At 37.0% G+C, this 21,652-nt stretch overlaps 1 protein-coding gene across 3 annotated transcripts in view; it reads left to right on the top strand.

Annotated features, from left to right (window-relative positions):
• Positions 1 to 20,429, top strand: part of RPAP2 (RNA polymerase II associated protein 2) — a 44,660-nt gene extending 24,231 nt beyond the window's left edge. For 2 of the 3 annotated variants that reach the window (XM_068952491.1, XM_068952490.1), the window contains exons 12-13: positions 18,999 to 19,148; positions 19,732 to 20,429. In XM_068952491.1, coding sequence (XP_068808592.1) covers positions 18,999 to 19,148; position 19,732 — 151 coding nt within the window. In that variant the 3' untranslated portion in view covers positions 19,733 to 20,429. Of the gene's footprint in view, positions 1 to 17,130; positions 17,429 to 18,082; positions 18,166 to 18,998; positions 19,149 to 19,731 lie in introns of all 3 variants that reach the window. The other variant, XR_011142535.1, reaches the window with a different exon arrangement.
• Positions 20,430 to 21,652: the final 1,223 nt, after the last annotated feature.

Below are 21,652 nucleotides of genomic sequence, written 5' to 3'. Positions count from 1 at the left end.
GCCAAACCTTTTTTTTTTTTAACCTTTGTTTTCTAAGAATCCACCCCTAAGCAAATGACAGTTAAATTTTGTCCTAAAATAGAGTGGATTTCTTATCTAATGTTATGCTAGTGAAGACCTGAACAAAACTCTCATTGACTTCAGCTTATTATAAATTTATTGCAAGCTGATGATCTTCAATTTTTGAACAATTTCTCTGAGCCCCTTCTTAGGAGAAGCTGTGCGAGAATGTCAGGATCAGACAGTTGCTCTTGATTCTTCTATGTGGAAGCTGATGAGTGTTGCATCCTTTCAAGAAAGAGCAGCACAGAACACTTAATTTTTTTTTTTAGAAATTCTTACCAAACTCGAAGATTTAGTGGAATCCAGAAGTGTGCAGAGAAGACCTGAAAACCTATTGCAGAAAGCTGGCCAAGTCACTTGGGAAACAGATCCCCAGATTGTGGACGTTTCTCACTTCCTGTAGTCTTCCAGGGAACCTGCCAAATGTCACTAATATTGCTCACAAAAGGATTTTACTGTACGAAGTCTTCTCTGCTCTCCCCTTAACTATAACGAGAAATGATGCATGCTGCAGGACATGGAATGTCATTTAGATTGAGAAATTATATGGGGCCTGGGTCAAGAATGGGTCTTTACTAGCTTCTTTCACTGAAAGAGGCGAACGTTTTCTGGAAATACATTAACAGGTATTGACCTGGTCCCAGATGCAGGATGCCCATTTTACTCCTAACACTAATCAGTGAAGTAGCATAAGCAACACCCTGACAAAGGATGATACTTACTCTTTCTGACTGGAGGAAAGATCATGGGATCATGGGTACCCTGGGAAGCAGGAGGTATAAGAATATGGATTAAAGAAGGCAGAGTGAGCATAGGATTTCAGGATATACATCAAAAGAAACTGCCAAGACCTCGAGTATTTTTGGTTTTGTTTGGGGGGGATGTTTTGTTTAAAGTAGCAACTGTTGGACTTTGCTTGCACTCCGTCTTATGCATAGATGTTGTGGCTCACCACTTCCTTCTCATATATGGCTAGAGTGTGCTAGGGGCTGATACAGTATACTGAGCTTCACAGTGCACTCGGAGTACCCTGACACTTTCTGTGGTCTCTGAGCTCTGCTGGCCAGAATCACTGTCATCATTACTGCTGTATTGAATTCAAGTATTATCACTTCTTAATGCCTTGTATTATGTTATGATGATGCTATCCTCTCTTCATGAGAGCGTGGGTGAGTGTGTTTGTAAAGTAACTCTTTGTAGGCTACTCTGTGTAGGATAGTCCCAACACCTAATTTCGATGCTTAAATTAGACCTAGGCTCTCTGTATAGTCTGCCAGTCCTCCAGAAGCTATTCAAAGCAATTACATGCTCTTGAGCCTATTGACTGTTAAAGAAACCTGGGCTTCTGATTCATAGCTTTGAAGTAAGGTGCCTGAAGTAAATATCTCTGAAGTAAATATCAAATGTTGGTGATCCCAATAGTGGAGCATATCCTCTTTTTAGTGAACAGCTAGATTTATTCAGTGAAATCATCCTATAAAATATAAACAGCTAGCCTGAACCTTTATTGAAAATCTAGCCTGAGGCAGTCTTGCCTTTCTGACCAGCACGTTCAGCAATACTTATAGACTTTCCCAGCGTATCCTTCAACAGCCAGTGAAGAGATTATGTTCAAACAATTATATTAATGCCTACCATGGCATGGATGACTCTTTAAAAATGATATGTAGATCAAATGCCTTATTTATCTGCCGATTCTAATAATTTTATTAGTGGTAGGTTTTTGTTTCGTCCTGTTTGAATGTTCAGTATACTAGCAGAATTGTATGTTATAGTAGTATCTAGCTTATAATGTAGTGTAAACTGGAATGTAAAAAGTGTATCTTTTCCCCCAAAGAACTTTATGAGATATCAAATGAAGCAGATACATAGATGCACGTACAGTAGTTCAAGAAAGAATGGAGAAAGCGGTGGGAGGATTGGTTACTATACAAGCACGGGCATTTGCTGTTTTTAGTGTATACCCCTGGTACAGTCTAATGGAAAGCTTTCAAGATATTTTCAGGAAATGTCTGCTTTCATCTTAGTTATCTGAGCTGGCTGGTTCCAGTGAACTGTGGTCAGCTTCATCTGCAAAGCCTAAGCAAGAGGGTCCCCCCCGCTAAAAGCTTTGAAGCATTTCAAAATGTTCTGGGATTAGTTTATAAGCGTTGGGCTGCAGTATTTAAACAAACTCAAAATGACCGTGATCACTAAACAAAAGCCATCATTATATGTGTGCAGCCACTTCAGATAAATGTGTCGTGTGGAGATGTACTCTAGAGGTTTGCTCTCTCGGAGGTAACAGTTCAGGAACTGGAGAATCTGGGTATGAGTATGTGTTTTTACTTCTTTGCACACCAGAGCACACCTATGGCTTGAAACTGAAATTTCTAAATTATTTTCAGAGGAATTCAGATGTTTGCAGTATTTCTGCTGTGTTCATGATGTCTGAAAATTATCTGAGGTATAAGTACATATTGAATGTGAATGAATTTTCCAGAGTGACTGTAAAAATTACAATTGTACTCAACAGATATGCTTTCCATTATTCTGTTTTTGTTTAAATGACATGTCTGTTTAAATGACTTTTAATGTCTGAAAGATACTTATTCCTACAGAGGTAGCATACAAATAAACTGGATGCTCTTTTATTTAGCAAGTCTGATGATAGAAAAATGAGTCAAGTTTCACGTGGAAAAGATAATTCATCTCTAAGTAGAAATGTAATTGTTTCCCATTCTGAAGTAGTTTGCAGGTCCAAAAATTCAAAAAAACCTTTCCTTTATAAGAGTATTTGAATTTGGGCATGGTCTTTGTTTCTACCGTTGGTCCCTAGCTGTAGAGTATAGTTTTGTGTAAAAGAGGGAAACTGCAAGTATTTTTACACATTAAGAAAATTAGGAAAGTGTATTCTTTCTCTTACTAATTACAGGTTATCATTTGGTAAGCGTGAACTCAAATAGGTTTTCTGTTAAGCAGTTCTTGCTTATCAGCACTTTCTAAGCAAACTCAATCTGCTTATTTGGCATATTCTGCAGGAATCACTATTACTTTACTTCCTCCTAGCATGTTCCAGGATTACTTGGGAAATATATACAGTACAGTATTTTGAGGGATTTGCAGCGTTGTTAATTGTAGAATAAATGAATGCCAACTTCAAAGTTTAATATCTTCGTCTGCCATTCGTAAAGGGGGAAAAAAAAAGAAGTAGTCTTAACAGTTTGAAAGAAAATGTTTCTCTTCCTACCAGAAAAATGCTGTGGTATTAGTGCTGGTGAGCAGGAAAGTGAGCAGCTTGAATTTCGTTGCCGTGTACACAGCTGCAGTCTTTTTCCATTCCAGCATTTCTCATGGATAGCCTGTAGGATGGGAGATTTGGATGTATTGTGCAACTTTCCTACATGCCTAGCACAAAGTCTTGGAGGTGAATCCAGGATGATAAGTTCCTCTTTCCTGTAAAAACACTTCTGGTCCTTGACCTTATTGGCAAGAGGGGAGCCGTGGCATGTGCTGTCTTCTGGAGTTGTGTTGCAGGGAGTAAGCAGGCTTGGTGCAAAAAGCGCTCTTCTCCACACCTGCCAGTTTTACTGCCAGGGTTGTGGCTTTAGGCCAAGTGTCTTGGAAATCCCTTCAAGAGATAGAAATCTATGTGTTCCCAGCAGATGTGTGCGTGGGCACGCAGAAAACTGAAGTCATGCCAAAGTGTGCAGAGCTTGTGTTCAAGGAAATGCGTCACCTGTTATAGATGGTCCGTCATGTTGTTCTCCTGATTAATCTCTTTATTAGAGGAAGAGCATAAATCAGTAGAAATATTTTTCTGTTGGGGAGAATTTTGGAGCTTCTGTTTAATTGCCCTTGGGAACTTTATGTTCCAAATGTATTTGCAACTTGTGAATGAAAAAGACGGCAGTAAGGAAAGTACTTTCCTCTGCCACTTCATTTCTGCCTTTTGTGTGTGTAAATGTGAGGTAAGTTTTTTGTGGCAACTTCTGCTTCAACTGTCTGAAAGAGAGCATGCCAGTTTTTGGAAGATAGTTTTCATGTTGACTCTCTCTTTCGGGAGCTGTCAGTGGAGTTCATGTCCTGTTAAACTTGCCACAGTTACGTGCTGATCAAGCAGGTGGAAAAATTGCTTAGCCTAATTAGAGAGCTATTAGAAATTTCTTTTTCTTGAAAAGGTATTTATTAGGCGATTTCTTTTGTAATGTCATGTTCTCCCTCCCTCCATAATCCCTGCTTTACTTCTGAAAGTTGTGCCATAGCCCACAATAAGTTCTGCTTCTGTACAGTCACTTGTAATGTAGATTATTCTGAACTGATGCTGCAAGTAAGACAACGTGAGTAATGCAGCACTGTTAACAGCTGCCTTAAAAGTAGTTTTAAAGGTATTTTAAGTTCATCTACTGAGCAAACTGAACTGTAATTTTGCACCTGAATTCTGAAGTTCTAGCCTTATGAAAATAAAGTTGCTTCCTTATTAATAATTAATCTTAATACAGTAAATGCAAACATTTTTTATCATGAAACATAACCCATCTGTTAAAAGAAAAACATGACTGTGAAACACAAATGTATCTTTTATTTTCAGAGTTTTAGCTTTATCTTAGTAAACTTTCTAAAGAACAGCCTACATTTGTTGGGTGCATGACACATAGGACGTTCTTTTGACTTACAGGAAACTTCATAAGATGCAAATCAGTGTTGAGTCTGCTTGTTGTTTCTGAACCAAGAAAAATGTAGAGGCATACATCACTGGAAAGGTTACCACGGCTTCCTAGAATTTGATTCCCGGGTATTTTGTACCAACAGAATTTCTAGCATGGCTTGTGGATTAAGTTTTCTTCTATGCAGAGCGTCATACTGATACCCCTGCTAGCCTAAGCATTGTCCTCTATTCTCCTTTCTGCACTGAAAGAAACAGTGCCCGAAGTAGAAGTGTTGTATTACTTAACTCTTCTGATACCATTACAACAGAAAAACTTTGATCTGTAGATAATCTCTAAAAGAGCAGTATGTTTTGAAGATCTGAACCATCAGTCCTCTCCCTATGATGATGCAGATTATGGAACATAAAGCCTTAATGATGCTAGCCAGTAAGACAAGCTATCTAGAAAGACAATACTTCACTCCTGAGATTCTGGTTTCCTCTGTCATATTGCTGTTGCAAGCATCTGATCTGACATGGCAGCCAATTTTTTTGCTGTGAAGTGAATGAAGGGTTTTTAAGGAGGAATAATCCTTAAAGTGATTTTTAAAAAATCTTCAAAATCTTGCTTTATAAATAATTCATGTATTTGAGAAGAAAAATAATTGAATCATTGAGCTAAGTTATAACGTGCTTAGATCAGAGAAGTGGTCCACAGAACTACTCAAACACCTGTGCCTCAGCCATGCTAGTTAGGGAGGCATAAAAAGATGCATTTCAATAGTTTTCATATTTACATTATGGTGAAGGATATTGGTCTATCTATAATATTTTGCGGTGATCAGAGATAAACTGAAAATTATTTAGAGGCATGAAAAATTTGGAGAGTGGAGGAGAAGAGAAGATTAGCCCGAAATAATTCAGGAAGGAGACAAATAATTTTTGATGTGATAAATTATAGTGGTTGGCATACTGATGAACTGGAGACTTGTTTTCATTTCCTGATAGTGCAGGAATTAACTCCAAAGGGAGTTTGTACTTTCTTCTCCTTATTTGTTACTTCTTGAGACATAAAAGCAGTTTGGCACCCAGTGGTCTGATCCGACGTGGCAATTAATTTCTGATCCTGATGCGAATGTTAACACTGAAGGAAAATAACATACAGTGTTTCCTGAAGTGCATTTCTTTCATGTTCATGAAAACAAGCAGAAAATACAGCCTCTTTAGGGAGGGAAAGAAAGAGATGTTACTGAGAAGATGATGTACAAGGTGTGTCTCTGGGCAATGGGCTCTGATGAAGCCCTTGGAATTTATGGGCAGTCCACTCTAGTGCACTTAAAATCCAGAGTGCAGGTGGCTCGTCCTGATGCAAAGTGTAATGAAAACAAGTGCTTGGGATACCAGGGCACCTGTCAGTTAACCAGAATGTTATATATATTCCGTCTCCCTGACTCGAGCATAACTGAATGTTGCTACAGGTATGACTGTAACTGTTTGCATAGTGAACACCTAGATAAAGGTCCTTAAAATAACCATACACTCCTAAAATTTTGAATAGCATGATATAAAAAAGAACTGGAACAGTCATGTCCATAACAGTGCATGTTCTTTTCTCCCCGTTCCCTTCCAAAAGTAAAAGTATACTTTAATTAGCTGGCAGAAAACATAACTAACCAGTACTTGAGAGTCCAGAAACTGTAATGTACATTACTACATATTGCTAGATGTGAAACCAGTTTGACTATATCGATGTGAAAAGTGTATAGATGCCTGATTGTTTAAAGGCTTGGGATCTCAGTATGTTTAATTTCATTTCGATGTGTATTACACGTGTACCACGTATTCCATTGAAATGCAGCTAACTCTCTCTCTCTCTCCATGACTGTCTTAACATTTTATGAAGACACTGAATAGATCTAACTCATTTATCATAAAACTTGGTGTTTCCGAGATGAGATCTTCAGTCTTTTAACAGGATAAGGGATACTTGAGAATCAAACTTCCTCACAGATGCAGCTTTTTTCAGGTATGCATGTAGCTCAGGTATACCTTCACAAATGGCAGTTAATAGTACTCTTCCACTGTAAAGGTTGTCAAATGGAGATTTAAGAGTAGCACAGTGATTTACTGGAGATCATGCAGCAGGTCAGTGATAGATCCAGAAATAAAACAATCAAGCAGAAATAGGCGCTCTCTTTCTCTCTCTCTTTTTTTTTTTAACTTTACTTTTTTTAAACCTCCTGTTAGCTGGTGTATCTGGGGAAAGGTGGTTAAGAATCTTTAACTTTGGGGGATTTTTAAGAATCTCTTTTTGAGAGGTCCGAAGCTGCTATTGTTTTCAAAAATGCACAATGTAAGCAGAAAAATCTTGACGTCCTTATGTTTAACCTCTAAAGAAAAAGAATTTGGACACAGTGGAAGCAAGTCTATTCCTAGTGTGTCTCTTTACTCAGCTGCAATATCCCAGGTGTTTGATCTGTATATGGGACTGAAAGGCAGATACAATGGTTAGAAAGTTCTGAAACTAAACTATGATCGATTTTATGATCATTGTTTCCGTAGTAACTGAGTACAGGTGAGTACAATTTATATAGTCAAGTATTGACAAATTATTCACCTGAGCATATTGCATTGTAGCTGTTCCACCATAACATAGTATTTATCTAAATTAACCTTTATTGAAAACAAATTTTGCATATCTATCAAGATAATGCATTTATGGGAATAGATTACTACTATACAGCAGCAAAAAAATCCAGTACATGCAAAAATGGATGTATAATAATTCATAAAATTCATAAAAATATGCTAAGTCTGTATATGCATGCATCTTTTAGATATTTAAATTGCCCAATGTATGTGCAGAATATATAGCAATGTATATTTTACAAAATACTTAAAAGGTTCGTGCTCTCAAAAGCTTACATCTTAGCATTTTTTAATCTTACAGAGACTTATACCTGTGCTTAATTTCACATAGCTAACTAACGCAAGGACTTCAATGGCATATATTCCAATATTTGAGAGGTGTCGCTGGAAAACTTTGTGGAACATAAAGAGTAGGGAAGAGAAGACGGAAATGGATGAAAAGATCATTTTTAAAATAAATTTAAAATTTATTAAATTTAAAATTTCAACAGAGTTGAAAAGAGGAAAAAAAGAGGAACAAATGTTAGGACTGAGAAGTACCTTTGATCTGTCAGCTGGTTAGCAGGAAACAGACTTCAAATAAATGGAGCTCTTTAAACAAGGTCTGTCCTTGAAATGTGTACCTAAGAAACTTAGATTTGTTAGAAGGAAACAGCTGATAGTGATTTCTTCTGGGTTTATATTGTGAACTCTATATTGCCTTGGCTTTATGCAGATAAGTAAGCTAAACTGAAACCTTTTGGAACAACTCTCTGTATGAATGTAAGTGCTTTAAATGGCACACAATATAATGTAAGTTCTGATACTTTGTGACTGTGAACTAGTGTTGTAGTAATAAATTGGAATAATGGTAATATAGAAGTGGGCACCATACTCTGATTTGGTTCTAAAAAACTGTCCTGCAGTCATACTTGTTAATACAAAACGGTGAAACACTTTTAAATGAATAAATGTTTGAAAATAGGATTCCTAAACACCCCTAGAACAGAAGGCAAATAGAACCATTACATACTATTACTATAGTTTTGAACTAGTCGTGCGTCCTTGAATTTTTGTATTGTAACATGAGTGTTAGTTGTCATCTTTCTCATTAGGCAGGCAAAGCCTGGGTGAAATACGGTGATCCTTGAGTATCTGATGAAGCCAGCGGGGCTTGGCATTACAGGAGCCACATAAAGCTGGCAAATGCTTGCAGAAGGTTTTACCGCTTGTTTTGCATCTGCTGTATGTTCTGAAACATGTAGTTCCTCTCCTGGACGATTATGGAAGGAACTGAATTTATTATAAATATATATGTATATATTTATTTATGTATTGATAGGTACACACACACACACACACACACATATATATAGTCAAGAAAATAGCTCAGAAGGAACATTATAGGAGTGATAGTATGTGACAAGAAACACTGCTGATGCTTGCATTGCAAAGGTTCAGATAATTGTACGAAGCCGTAAACTTTCAAAACTTCTCTTGGCTCAGTAGAAATTGTTGCCATCGTGTTTATGTGGTACTGGTTTCCCTCAAGGAACTGAAAGATGGTAGTGACAAGAAATGCCATTTTCCAGTTACTTTCTGAGAATTATGTTATATCATTCAGTACATTGGGGTAAAATAGTATGTAATGTGAGCTGACAGTTCAAGATGCTTGTTTAAATATTGAGGCATTTTTTTATTTAACTTTTCAGTAATTTATATATACAGTCTCCATTTTAATTCATTGTCTTCAAGTATACAACGTTACAGGACTGACAAATAACACTGATTGGCTATACCAAATGGCTACACCATTTGATGCAATATTTTGCCACAGTTGCTTTGAACAGGTGTATTTTTAAGACTTATTTTGTGTGTTCCTTTGCATTAGACTTTGCATTATACTTCTGCTTTGTTTATAAAATGAATTACTGACCTAACGATGTGAATGGAGTGTTTTTTTATTATAAATAAGAAAGTGTTTTACTTCTCCTTCAGTAAAGGTCAAATCTAGCTTAAGAAATCAATATTATGAGAAGGCTCTAGGTTTCCTCTCCCCCCTTTGTGGCTCTCATTGTATCAGTGCAACTTATTATAAAATCTTTTCATTGCAGAATCTCTGACGTTATATGGCTGGCTGTTACAAATAACAGCTGGCGGCTGATGGAGTGAGCCTTAGCTTTCAAGGGAGGGGGAAAAAATGGAGTAATCAGTATATCCTGCTATTCATGCAAATAGCTTTGTTGATTAGGTAAAAAATGCAAAGTCTCAACACTTTTTCATTTTATTAAATCTATTTTAAATACATAGTTTCTGTACTTGGTTAGGTAGCTATAAGCCTGTTGCCAGAAGATGTCTGCCCTGCATAGTCCAGTTAAAACTTTGGAGTTCCCATACAGTATACAGCTTAATGTTTAAAACAAAGCCCAAACTTCCATATGACGTGTCAGAGTAGAGCCAGCCAAGTATTTTACAAATGTTTGCTTAGCCTTCAAAGCTCCTTTGAGGAGAGCATTACCTTTCATGTGTAAGGGGAGAAAAGGAGCAGAAATTCACGACAGGACCCAAGGGAGCCTTGCTGCAGAGCCTGGTTGCGTGGGGGTGGCCCCCCAGCACCTTCCTGGAGAGCAGTACTGTTCAGTGGGGGGAGGTTCACATGCCTCTTGGATAGTGGGGTTTTCTGATTTGCCAGTCACCATATCAACTGCGTGTGAATAACTCATTTTAAAAAAGAGTGAATCCGTTGACTCTCTCGGTTGTTACGAAGCGCTTGTATCAAACAGTTAAATATAGGTATGCTTTACCTATATGATAGGTAATTGTTATAGGTATGCTTTCCTTTTACTGTTAGTTGTGTGCATTCAGCAGCACCATAAGTGAAATTTTGGACCATTAAAAGGGATGGAAGTTGACTCCTGTGCAGACTTGTACTATTGAAAAGCGTATGTGGAAGGGGTGAATTTTAAAAGAGGTAAAACATATATTTTGTTTAGTATATGCATAGACATGTATCAACGAGAACATTTTTCTTAAACAGACTTTTAGAAGCCGCATATGGAAAAAAAAATGACAGTAGCGGAAACAAAGTTAATTTTTGAATGAACTTTCAGTTCAGCAGCATACTTGGATTATGTAGGAATTCGAGTCGTTGATTTCGAATCAGTGTTTGTAGCATTGATTTAAATGTAGTGGACAAAAATTTTAAAAATATAAATAATTTAGCTTTGGTTACCATCAAAGGATTAAAGTGTCTGTGCTGGATTCTGTGGACAAGTCAGTACACAATAATGAAAGGAAAGTTAAATAATGAATAAGACATAGGTTGCTGCACTCTAGCTACAGAATTCTTATCTTTATGCTGAAAATAAAATCTTTAGGCTGTATTTAAAACCAAACCAGAAGTAGTTTTTTTGCCTCAGTAAGAAAAGTGTTTATTTCTGTCAGTTGTTATGGTTTAGCATTGTGGCTTTTAGATTGTTTTATCATTCATCCAAGAAAAAAAGAAAATATGAATACATTTGGGGAAGTTGATGAAAAATGCCTCTGAATGCTGACTTCTGTCTTTGACCTATAGGATATGCTAACAAAGGGCCCCACTTAGGGCTTGCTTTAATTCCAGAGCTGCAAATGGTACTAATTATAACTACTTTTTTTTTTCCACTAATAACATGTAATTAAACAGAAAACTTAATTCCAGAGATATCTTTAAATACTTTTACATCTTGTTTATAAGTTAGATGCTTCCAGTTCAGGACAGTGTGTCAAATATTAATGTGTTCTAATGGAAAATATTCACTCTAGAGACAGCCTTTTGCTTTTAACAAGGATTTTTTAAAATGTTAGGCTTTTTAAATCAAGCTCAAACTGAAATTTTAAGAAACAATTTTTTTTAATGAAACTGTGAGCATAACAGCTAAATTGCATGTTAGGCATGGAACGTTTTCCAATTTCTGAGAGCACATTAATGCAGTATGATTGTATCACCACTTAGATATACCTAAGATTATGTATTTTTTAATCTCCTTGTATTGCAGCTTTAACCTACACCTGCACTCACATTGTGCCTCAGATTGGCTTTCTGGACAATATTAACTTCTGCTTGTTGGATGCATTTTGCTTTAAGCTCTGTGAATTTCTTTTTTGCAAAGTACAATTCTCCAACCATTGCAGTTTAAGAGATGAAAGTCGTATTTTAACATAACTCAAAGGCATCTAAATATTTTTCTAAGTGCTAAATTCTGGAAGGTGAAATTCCCACTTCAGATTATTCTATATTGAAAACTTTTATCAGTGAGTGTGCTTAGGTTAGAGTTAAATTTGCTGAAAGCCTCTTTTATAGGTGACAGCACTTTGCCTAACACTAAGGAGCAATTTTTGTGACACTGCTGTGATCTAATTTACTTTAGTAACAAAATTGCAGTCTCTAGTGACCTGTAGTATATCCAGTGATATACTGAGGGATTCTACTTCAAATTAAGCAAATTGTCAATATATTTTGGAGATAATTCAGAATTGCAGTGATGTTTTGCTTTATTGTGTCAATATGCTCGAGCATTCTTCAGTAGGGACTCATGAAACGGATAGACGCTGCAAATGTTTCCGTTTACCCCAATCATGAGTGATGGATACGTTCAGTATCCTCCAGTTGTACATACAGGCAGATGCTCTGCAGGCTACAATGCGCATCTGTTTCAGCGTCTTGAGCCTAGCCACTTATTTTTCTTCAACAAAACAATTACTTATGTTTAATCAGTTGCTCTGGAGACCACTGTCAAAGAAACGCAATTGTGGAATCCAGGATTGTATTCTGTAAAAGTCTGGTGTATTAAAAGATGTAATTTCTGAATAATAATATCATTTTATTGCAATGCTAAGCTTATCAAATCTGCAGCATAAGAGTGTTGCAAATATCTTTGACATAATCATTCGAAGGACTGAAAAAAAAAAAAAGTTCCTGTATGTCGAGGGAAGAGAACACTTTATAGTGTAATGGTTGTTCCCATTCATTCATTTAATATGGCTTTGCATACTTCTAGGGGATTTTTAACACTACGTGAGAGGAACTGTTATTGAGAATGACTTGCAGCTTCCTATTATATGACTGAGATTTAATTTTTATAAATCTGTTCAAAAGCATATTTAAATCTAGGAATGAGGTTTTGTGCTATATTTTTTTAGTTGCAATGTAAGGAGTGGGAAGTTTACTCTATATAGCTGCTGAAGGAGTCTTGGGCTACTGATGAAATTAAAGTACCTTGTGCTGCTGAAACAACTTCAGGGGCTCCTGTCTTAACCATGGTAGCCTCCTCGGTACTCTCACCATAACCCACCCTTGGTCCAAGAAGTGGTGCCATGTGCTCAGCTTGGCCATCAGTCGGTCCAGCGCTGAGGGCTTGTTCAAGGCACCTCAGCAGGTCGTCTTTTTACCAGCCTTCCATGGTGTCAGTTTGAGGAAAATTCCTTCTCCTACCCGCTTGCCAACTGAAATCACTGTGTGTAGCCTGTTTTGATCAGCCCACTTGTTCCAGTCCTTTATACCTTGTAGAAGCCATCAAAGCAGAGATGATTTGCCTCATAAATTGACCATAATGATAGGTGCAGAGCAGGGAGGAGTCTCTTAATTCTCCCTGTAAATCGCAAGAGCAGACAATATTTAGGTAATATTGTTCCGAAGATTGACAGAAATCGTGGGGGAAGAAAAAAGTGGGAAGTCCTGTGCTTTTGCGGCCTCGTAACATTTTTCTGCTATATACTGATTAATTCATAAAGATGATAACTGCTGTCTTACATTCATGACTTCTTTTTCTAAATATGTAACGCACACAGGAATCTTCCAGGTGTGAGTTTTGACTGGGAATTTGGCAGATTTCTAAATTCTTTTCTTCTGAATTAACTTTCGATTGTCCATGACACCCATGATGATGGCATTCCCTGCTTTTGGTAAAGACCTATGTGCATAAAACAATGAAAGTGTTTCACAGGCATCAAACTATTAAATTAAGGCATACAACTGCATCTGATACACTGATATCCTAGCTTTGAGAAAGAGTTTATGTTTGTTTTTGTTACTGTAAACTCTCAAATGCATTTGTGTGTCTGCAAAGTGAGGCTAACTCAGCCCAACACCCAACATCAAAAGTAGAGATGAGTATCGTCAGGAAAGCATAAAGTACAGAAAAGGCAGAAAGGAAGGCTCTTAGCAGCCTGCTCAATGAGGAAGTCACCATTTAGGAATTGACATAAGTTACGCTGCTTTTACAAACCAAGCTGTCACGTGTGCAAAAAGAGCAAAGGATCATTGATGAGTCCGTGCCAGATCCCAGCAACATGCTTAGATGTAGAGTTGCCATCAAAATATTTTCTGTTTGTGTTTGAGTATTAGTGACATCCTAGAAGACGTTTAATCTTTAGGGTTTGGTTTGGTGTGGTTTTGTCTTGTTTTTGTTTTAATTCAGAGTGGCTTCTGTTTAATGCTTTATTGTAGTACTTGCCAGGTAACTGGCACTCCAGAATCTCTTTTGCGCAGTTACATTTCTTCACGTTTTTATCATTATTTCTCCTAAATCAATCCTTGTTGACAAAGTGAAATGACCTTATGTTGTAGCAATGGAACAAATAGGCTCTGCAGTTTTAAGTTAGCATATTGCTGTAACAGCTGATTGTTCCTGCAGAACCTTTAATAGCTATGTTAAGTCATTTGACCTGACGTTAAAGGCTTGTATGCACTTTTATTTTTTCTGTTAAGTGTAAGTAGGATGTTTCCAGACCTTCAGGTAAAATCATTGTGAGGTGACTATGAGGAATCTGACAGCCCTCTCCTAGTCCAATTTGTGACTGTCCAAAGATAGCAAAAGAAAGTACGTGGGACTTCCCTTGCAGGTAGGCAAGAGACTTAGCAAGAGACTACCGAAGGCACCTCAGTCAGAAGCCTGCTGGCATCTGCCCTGCAGCACATCTGTGGCAGTCTGTGACTAATTTTATTGAGAATGAAAAAGAAAAAAAAATTCTGCCCTACAAGCGCTGATAGCTCTTGCTTTGTTTCCATGTTCTGATTTCAGGAAATGAGTGTTCAAGAAACTTCTGTGATCGTTAGTGAGACTCCCTCATTCGCATAGAAAAAGAGATATCAGTCATCCTGGTTATGGTGATCTTAAAAAATAAGTCTTAAACACCTAAAACAAAAACCCGAATTTAAAGAGAGAGCATTTAAAAGATAATTTTTTTTTTTAATGTTATGATGATGAGGTAGTGTGATTCATGATGCTTGAATGCTTACTATTTATATTTTGTTTGGAATTCCAAAGTTTTCTGTGGAAAGACAGTTGGCACTTACCTTTCTTTATCTGGCTTTATAATTCTGGTCTTGTTTGAGTTTCAAGCATGGCAAACAAGATAAAGAACTGAAACAACCATGTTCATATCCATGGATTTTGCCATGGTCAACGATTTTTATTTTTAAAACTTCTGCCTTTGGAAAGAGGTAAGAAGATGCTTATTTTTATTGCAGTAGGAACTGATTGTTAACTTTTGTGATAATAGGCATATGGGTTTTGTTCATGACTATGGAAATGTTTTGCACAACACTAGGTAAATTTCTGTACGTTCAATTTCTCAGCAGTTTTCCTATAATTTTAAAGGACCGGGTTCAAAGGCTGGAAAGGAATCCAGCTCTTGTATGTTCTTGCCACTGTTTGCAGGCCTTTATTTCAGAGATCTCTAACTGGGCAATATCACACTGGTTGCTTTGAAGAATGTAACTTTTTCAGAGGGGTTCACAGAATTCATTTTAAACAAAGAGTCCAGAAAGGTTTTGTTGGGGTCCAGTCTCTGAGGGGGAGAGGGCTGTGCAATTAATTGTTTTAGGATGCCTGTTCACGTCTTTGGATAGGAAGTGCTGATTAGTGCTTTTAACTACATAAAAACATCACCATAATCTTTTCTGAATGTATTCTGCTGTCTGGTTAAGGTATACGTAGGTCTGAGAACAGACTGCACGCAACACCGTATCAGTTTATGAAATATATTCCATATAATGTTACTTTTTAAAATGTTTTAATTTAGGTCAGACTTCTAACTACACTTGTCAAATGCTTTTGTAAAGAGACTAATTCATAGAAAGCTTGGGTCTTGAGTTTAAGCATTGAAACTATGTGAACATTTTATGATAGCCAGATGTCAATTAATAGCTTGGCAATAGTTCATTGGTCTTTCCGTTATTTTCTTTTTTGTTTGTTTTTTTACATGTAGCATATGTGGAATAGTCAGCAAATGAGAGTTTTATCACTCAGATACAGTTTGACATTTTTTAACACTTTTTAAACTTTACAAAGACCTGTTTACCATATGCTATAAGTGGGTGTGCAGGAAACGACACTGTTTCATGAAGTCTGATTATGCTGTACTACTTTTCCATGAACTGAGCATGAAAGTTTCCTTTTAACGGTGTGCTGAGGGCAACCCTTTGAAGCATGGGTGTATAAGTTTGGACAGTAACATTTATGTTTGAGTGCTTCTGTAGGTGACAATGTTTTTAAATCACTTAGTCCTTTACCTTTTCTTATTTAAGTCTGTCCTTGAAAATTTTCTCCCCATTAATTTTGCGACATGTGAAAGTAAGTAACCAGAAAGCAGAATTTATATATTTTTTCATTCTTGCAGTAACCAGTTATTATTGCTCCTGTCCCAAGTATCCTATTTCCTGTTTACATTCAGCCTTTTCTTTTTAAAGGTGCTGCAGAATTTTGTGGCAATTCCATGATCCTTGAATTGAAATCCTGTCTGTAATTAAGTTGAATTAGTCGCAGTAGTTTCTTCAGAGCTAGGGTCATTGCAGCCTTCAGTGATATTAAGATAGCGTTTCCAAATATTGTTCTGGCTTATTTGCATACAATTATGGCTTACTTCAGTTGGTTTACTTCAGTTAGAATTAGCACCTCATGCAAGGATGGGAGCACAGCCCCTAATGCATCGGTAGCGTACTGCATCTTGCCTGACACAGCTCTGCCTAGTGCAGTACCTCAAACGCACCTTGGACCAGCGTTAGAGAGGGCACGAAACATTTTGCTGAGCATAGACTAGCAACTCGTGCTTGCTCCCAATGCAGACAGGAGCTCCTGCTTCTGTTCAAGCAGCCATTTAAAAGTAGAAAAGTACCTGTGGGCAACCACTTCTCAAATTACAAGTTAAAGCATCATTTAAATGCCAAAAGGATGCAGTTTATTAAAGTGTTTTTACATACATTCATAAATGTTTAATACACTGTCCCGTCTAGAGGCAATTTTCAAAAAATTACTGGAAACTAACATATCTCTCTTTGAAATTACATTTAATTCTTTCTTCTGCTTATCAGATAATTAGCAGGTTGACTAATTTTTAAACAAAGTTTGGTGAGCAAAAATATTGATCCAGAGCTAAAACTTCAGGGGATTTTTGTTCATTTGTTTTCTTAAGTTTGTTCTTCAGCGTTAGTGCCTGGCAGCGTCTGTGACAATAGCAATACCCTTTTCTTTCTTAGTAGGGTCTATAATAGCTACTCCTTAAACAGCGTCTTAAACAGGGCCTGTTGGGACATATTTGTAGTTTATGAAAATATATAATTTCACAAACTGCAGTTCTAAAAATATATTTAAAAAAAAAAGACTGCTTAACATGTGAGCCTCGTGGCATAAGGATTTTAGTTTTAGTAAACTGTATTTACAACTGCGCACAAGTTTTCTGCTCCTTTAAAAAAGACAGCATCTTTATTACTTGGTAAAGCAAAGGCAGGAGGAAGAAGATTCGGGTAAAATAACGCATGTAAATCTACATTGCAGGGATAGCGTTTTGCAGTATTACAGCCTCCTGGCAGCAGCACTCAGGAAGTGATGACTGCTCGTGCCACCAGTTGCTTTTCATACATGACCTCTCTAATCCCGATAAGGGTGTCTTGAAGAGTAGCAACAGTGCATCTGCCCATCTTTCCCCCACCACGCTCGTCTCCAGAGGAACCTCTGGCGTAGCTGATCTGCCGCCAGCCCGCGCGCTGCTCCCCTGCTGCTGCTCCGGCTTCCCGCCCGAACCCACCTCCGGCGCGGCGTGGCAGCCCCCGCTGGAGGCACTCTCTTTTACCAGGTGAAATAGCAGCTCTTGCGCTACTTGCCATGAAGGAAACGGCTCCGGCCTGGCTGTCGTGAAGTACGAAACAAAAGCTAGCGGTCTCAGGCCGAAAAACACAAATCCACCTGCGTCTACTGCTCCGGTGGGAGAGAGCTGCTGTGGCAGGCGTGGGCCTCAGGCCAGGCCCGGCCCTTACTTGGGGCCTCTCTTAAAGCCCTTCGCACCTCGTGTCAGTGTGTACCACATCACATATTTAGCTAACTGTTTGTATTGAAAGGGAATACAAAAAGAAATGGAAAATGATTTAACTTCTTAGAAGTCTTTTGATCAAGATTTTTTTTTTCTCAAAAAACTTACTTTTGTATTAAGGAACAGTATTTGCTGTGTCTTGTGAGATCCTTTGCTGGTATTCTACCACTATTTGTATTCATTTACAAGAACCTTTAATACGCAGCTTTTTCCAAATTGAGATGCTCTTAATAGCAATGGCTGCAAGGAGGGTGATCGCGGTTGTTGCTTGGTTAAAGGCCGTGGGAGCTGTGAAATTTTTAGGAAGCTGTAGACTACCTTGAGCTTCTTATTAAAAGTACATCATTTCACACACATACTCTAAAATAAATCTATTTCCCAGACTGTGTCAATGACACTATTTATCTGTGCAAATTACAGGGTTTGAGACGAAGTAAACTTTGGGATATGAGTTCAATTACGTGATCTGCTCAGTAACATGCTGAAGTTACCTAACATTCAATGTAAGCTCTAATACTTGGTTTTGTTAATTAAAGATAGTTTTTAATACTTGTGAATAGGAAATAGATTCAGCCATTACTATCTTAAGTGCAATATTTTTACAATAATGCGTAAGAATTGTAATTTATAAGGTTTCTAAGTACACAGTGGCAAACTAAGGAATTGCGTTGCTCTCATTACTCATTCACATTGGTCTTCAGTTTTTGAGTTTTATTAATGTTTTCTGTGCCTACGTGCATCAAAGGGAGTAAATAATCATCTGAAATGTCTCTATGAGAAGCTTCCATGTGTTTGAGGAAACCTTGGCTTAAAACAAAACTAACTTGCTGTATAACTATTTTTGGGATACAGTGGAGGGAGGGGGTCCTGCAAGGAAGAGGACCCTACTATATGTCTTTATGAAAACTGACGGTGTGCGAGTCTTTTCGGTTACGTACAACAACTATAAAGGAACCTTGTTATGAATTTGTAGTTAAAATATTCTTCTTGGTTGCTTTAAAATACAAAAGGCCTATAAATTCTATTTTATGCGTTCAAGGAACTAGACAGCTTTCACAAGATGAATGTTTAGGAGCTTTTTGGTAAAGATGACAATAACCGATATCTTTCCTTTTTTTATATGTATTTATACAGACATTTTAGATTTTTTTTCTGAAAATTGTTTGTGTTGTATAACACCAATATACAACTAATTAGAGGCACACAAACTATTAGCCCAGTTTTCCTAATTAAGCTTTCTTTACTTTCACTAAATCTTAATAAAATGTCTTGCTTTTTACATCTGATGCTGAAAATTCCCTTTTCTGTATCAAATAGGATTTTTTTTCTTTTCCAGATTGTCACCAATTATTCCCGTTTTCAAAAATACTCAGAAGAGCCCAAAGTATACACAGTTCCTGTCTACATTACTAGAAGAGCTGCATTTCAAAAATGAAGATCTTGAAAGTTTAACGAGAATATTTAGAAAGGACAACTTACCTGAATGGTCAGTCAATGTAAACATTTAATATTTTCATATTTAATGTGAATTTTGCATTTCATGAAACTAAGCCAGTTAACGAGGATTTTATTTTTCAGTGTTTGTAAGCATGCACTGTAACTACAGATCATATCAGCCAGAGCTGAAAATGCGTAAAGTACATTTTAAAGTGAAGAAATATATATGACATGGAAATTAGTGTTGTCATTTTGTCACTTACAGTAAATGCCAGCTACTTGTTACTTATCACTTTAATCTTTTGATAATATGTAGTTGGTTTACTGCAATTTTGAGAGGAATTTTTGCTCAAGTTCTATTCGAACTTAAGGAAAACAAAAAAAACTGTGTGGCTACAACAACTAAGTCTCAGCAGTTTTGTTTTTTATTAAAATGGTTGTTACGTTTAGTCTTCGATATATAAAATGAAGTGTTAGAAACTACTTTTTTACATAATATTGAGATTACACTTTGCATTCTGGATAGGCTGAAAAAACAAGAGTAAATGCTTTATTTATACTGGATACAACGTTATAGTATATAATTAATCAGTTTATTAACATTACTAATCATACTCCTTTGTTACCGACAGAACAAGATGGTCATCTTAACATCTCCTGCTGTCCAAAGCGGTGGTATGGAGAACAATAAAATATCTTCAATTGTTGGGACTTTTTTTTTTAATGAAAAATGAAATTAAGTATTGATTGTATTTCTTGCACTTTTGCATTTTCATTTCGTTCCTATGAATAAGAATCTTGAAATCTTTCAGAGAAGCTGAATAAAACAGCACTTGTTCAAGTATGGCTAAAGACTGGTTAAGATTTGAATGGTCTGAAAACTGCCGGTTTAAAAGCAGTAGAAGGGGACTTGGATTTTTTTTTTTTCTTTGCTTTGCAAATTTTCAGCCAATTTTCCTACAGGCATCGGGGAAAGAAAGGAAGAATGAATGTCAGCACGGAGGACTAACTGCTGCTGGCATCTTTCCTGTTGACTCAGTGCATGAAACTGTATTCTCTAAGAACGATGAAGTCTGTATCCAAAGATGTCTGGAGCCTGTTAACGTGTTACTTCTAAGAAAAAGGCTGGTCTTTTGAGCTTGTGTAAAACTTATTTTTAAAGCCCAAAGTACTAACAAGTAGAGAATGCTTAAAATAGTTTTTTAATAACAAAAGACTTGATTTTTGGCTTTTGGTAGTCATTTCATTTAAAATAATTGTTTTGTTTAGATTGAGAATGTTTTCACTTGTCCCTATTACTAAATAAGTATAAAATGCAATTTAAAATTAATCCACTTGTAATTCTTAGTGGTGTCGTCAGATGGTGTATTGTATAGTTCTCAGTTCATAGCACACTGTCCTTTGGCAGACTTAAAAAGAAAGTTGTAACTGACAGTGCTTGGTTTGCAGTAAATGCTAACGCTAGTTAAGACTGAAGCAACGCTTACCAGGACTGCTGCATAGCAGCTCCACTTAGAAACAAAGAATTTTTTCTTTTGTCTTGTTTCTGTAATTGGATACCAAAAGGGAACTCTGCACATAATTAGTTTACTGCTGGGTAGTTCCTTCATGATAATCAAGAGATAACTGTGTTGATTTCCCTACACATAAGTCTGTGCAGCTTTGTCTCTGGAAGCTCCATTGTGCAGTAGAGCTTATTCGGGTGATGCATGGCTTCTCAAAACTTACCTTGTAATGGGAAGTTATGTTCAGCTTAACCTGTAAAAGCAGTCATTTAGAATGAGGAGGACCTTTAATGCAGTGTTAAAGCCGTATCTTTTTCTAAGTACGCAATAGGGGAAAAAAATACCCATCACAGTTGGTGTGTGTCTGATGTCAAATTCATAAGAATGCATGATGTAATCTAGATAGAAGATACATTATTTTGTACCGTGATGGAAAACTTGTTTCTAGCTACATATGCAAAGAAGGGACAAGACCTCACCAAAATATGAGCTTATAGAAGACTGAGTAATGGGTAAGATCCCTGAGCAAAACATACATCTTGAATTTGTATCTGCTGCTGATTTAGGAGATTGAATATATCACAATTTTTTTTATTTATTACTCTGCTGTAGATTCTGAGTAAGCCACTGTTCTGTTCCATGCATCAGTTTACCTTGGGACATAAAGATTGCAACTACCCCATGACAATGCTGCTAGTGACTACACTTAGAAGGAATTACAAGCATACATCATACTAGGAATATGACTGTGTTTCTTCAGCTTCGATGGCTCTCATTTGAAGTTTTTACATTTCCTGTCAGCTTAGCGGTGTGATTTTGTTAGTTATTTTTAGGCTTGTTCTTCAGCATTTACTGTGTTGGAAACATCTGAACTTGTAATACGAGTGAACAGGTCGCAGGCCCAAAGACCTCTTTATTGGGGTTCACTGTAGCTGCTTTCACTGCCTGCCTTAAGCAGCTCCAAAAAAAAGTAAATTTCCATGATTTTTGCCTCTCCTCCTTGGCTGCTGTGCTTATATAAGCTCACTTTTTTTCCTTGCCCTGAGGG

This window comes from Struthio camelus, chromosome 8 (assembly GCF_040807025.1).
Source record: "Struthio camelus isolate bStrCam1 chromosome 8, bStrCam1.hap1, whole genome shotgun sequence".
Lineage (NCBI taxonomy): Eukaryota > Metazoa > Chordata > Aves > Struthioniformes > Struthionidae > Struthio > Struthio camelus.
Note: the sequence above shows the minus strand (reverse complement) of the source record. Positions and strands in the feature narration are given on the sequence as shown.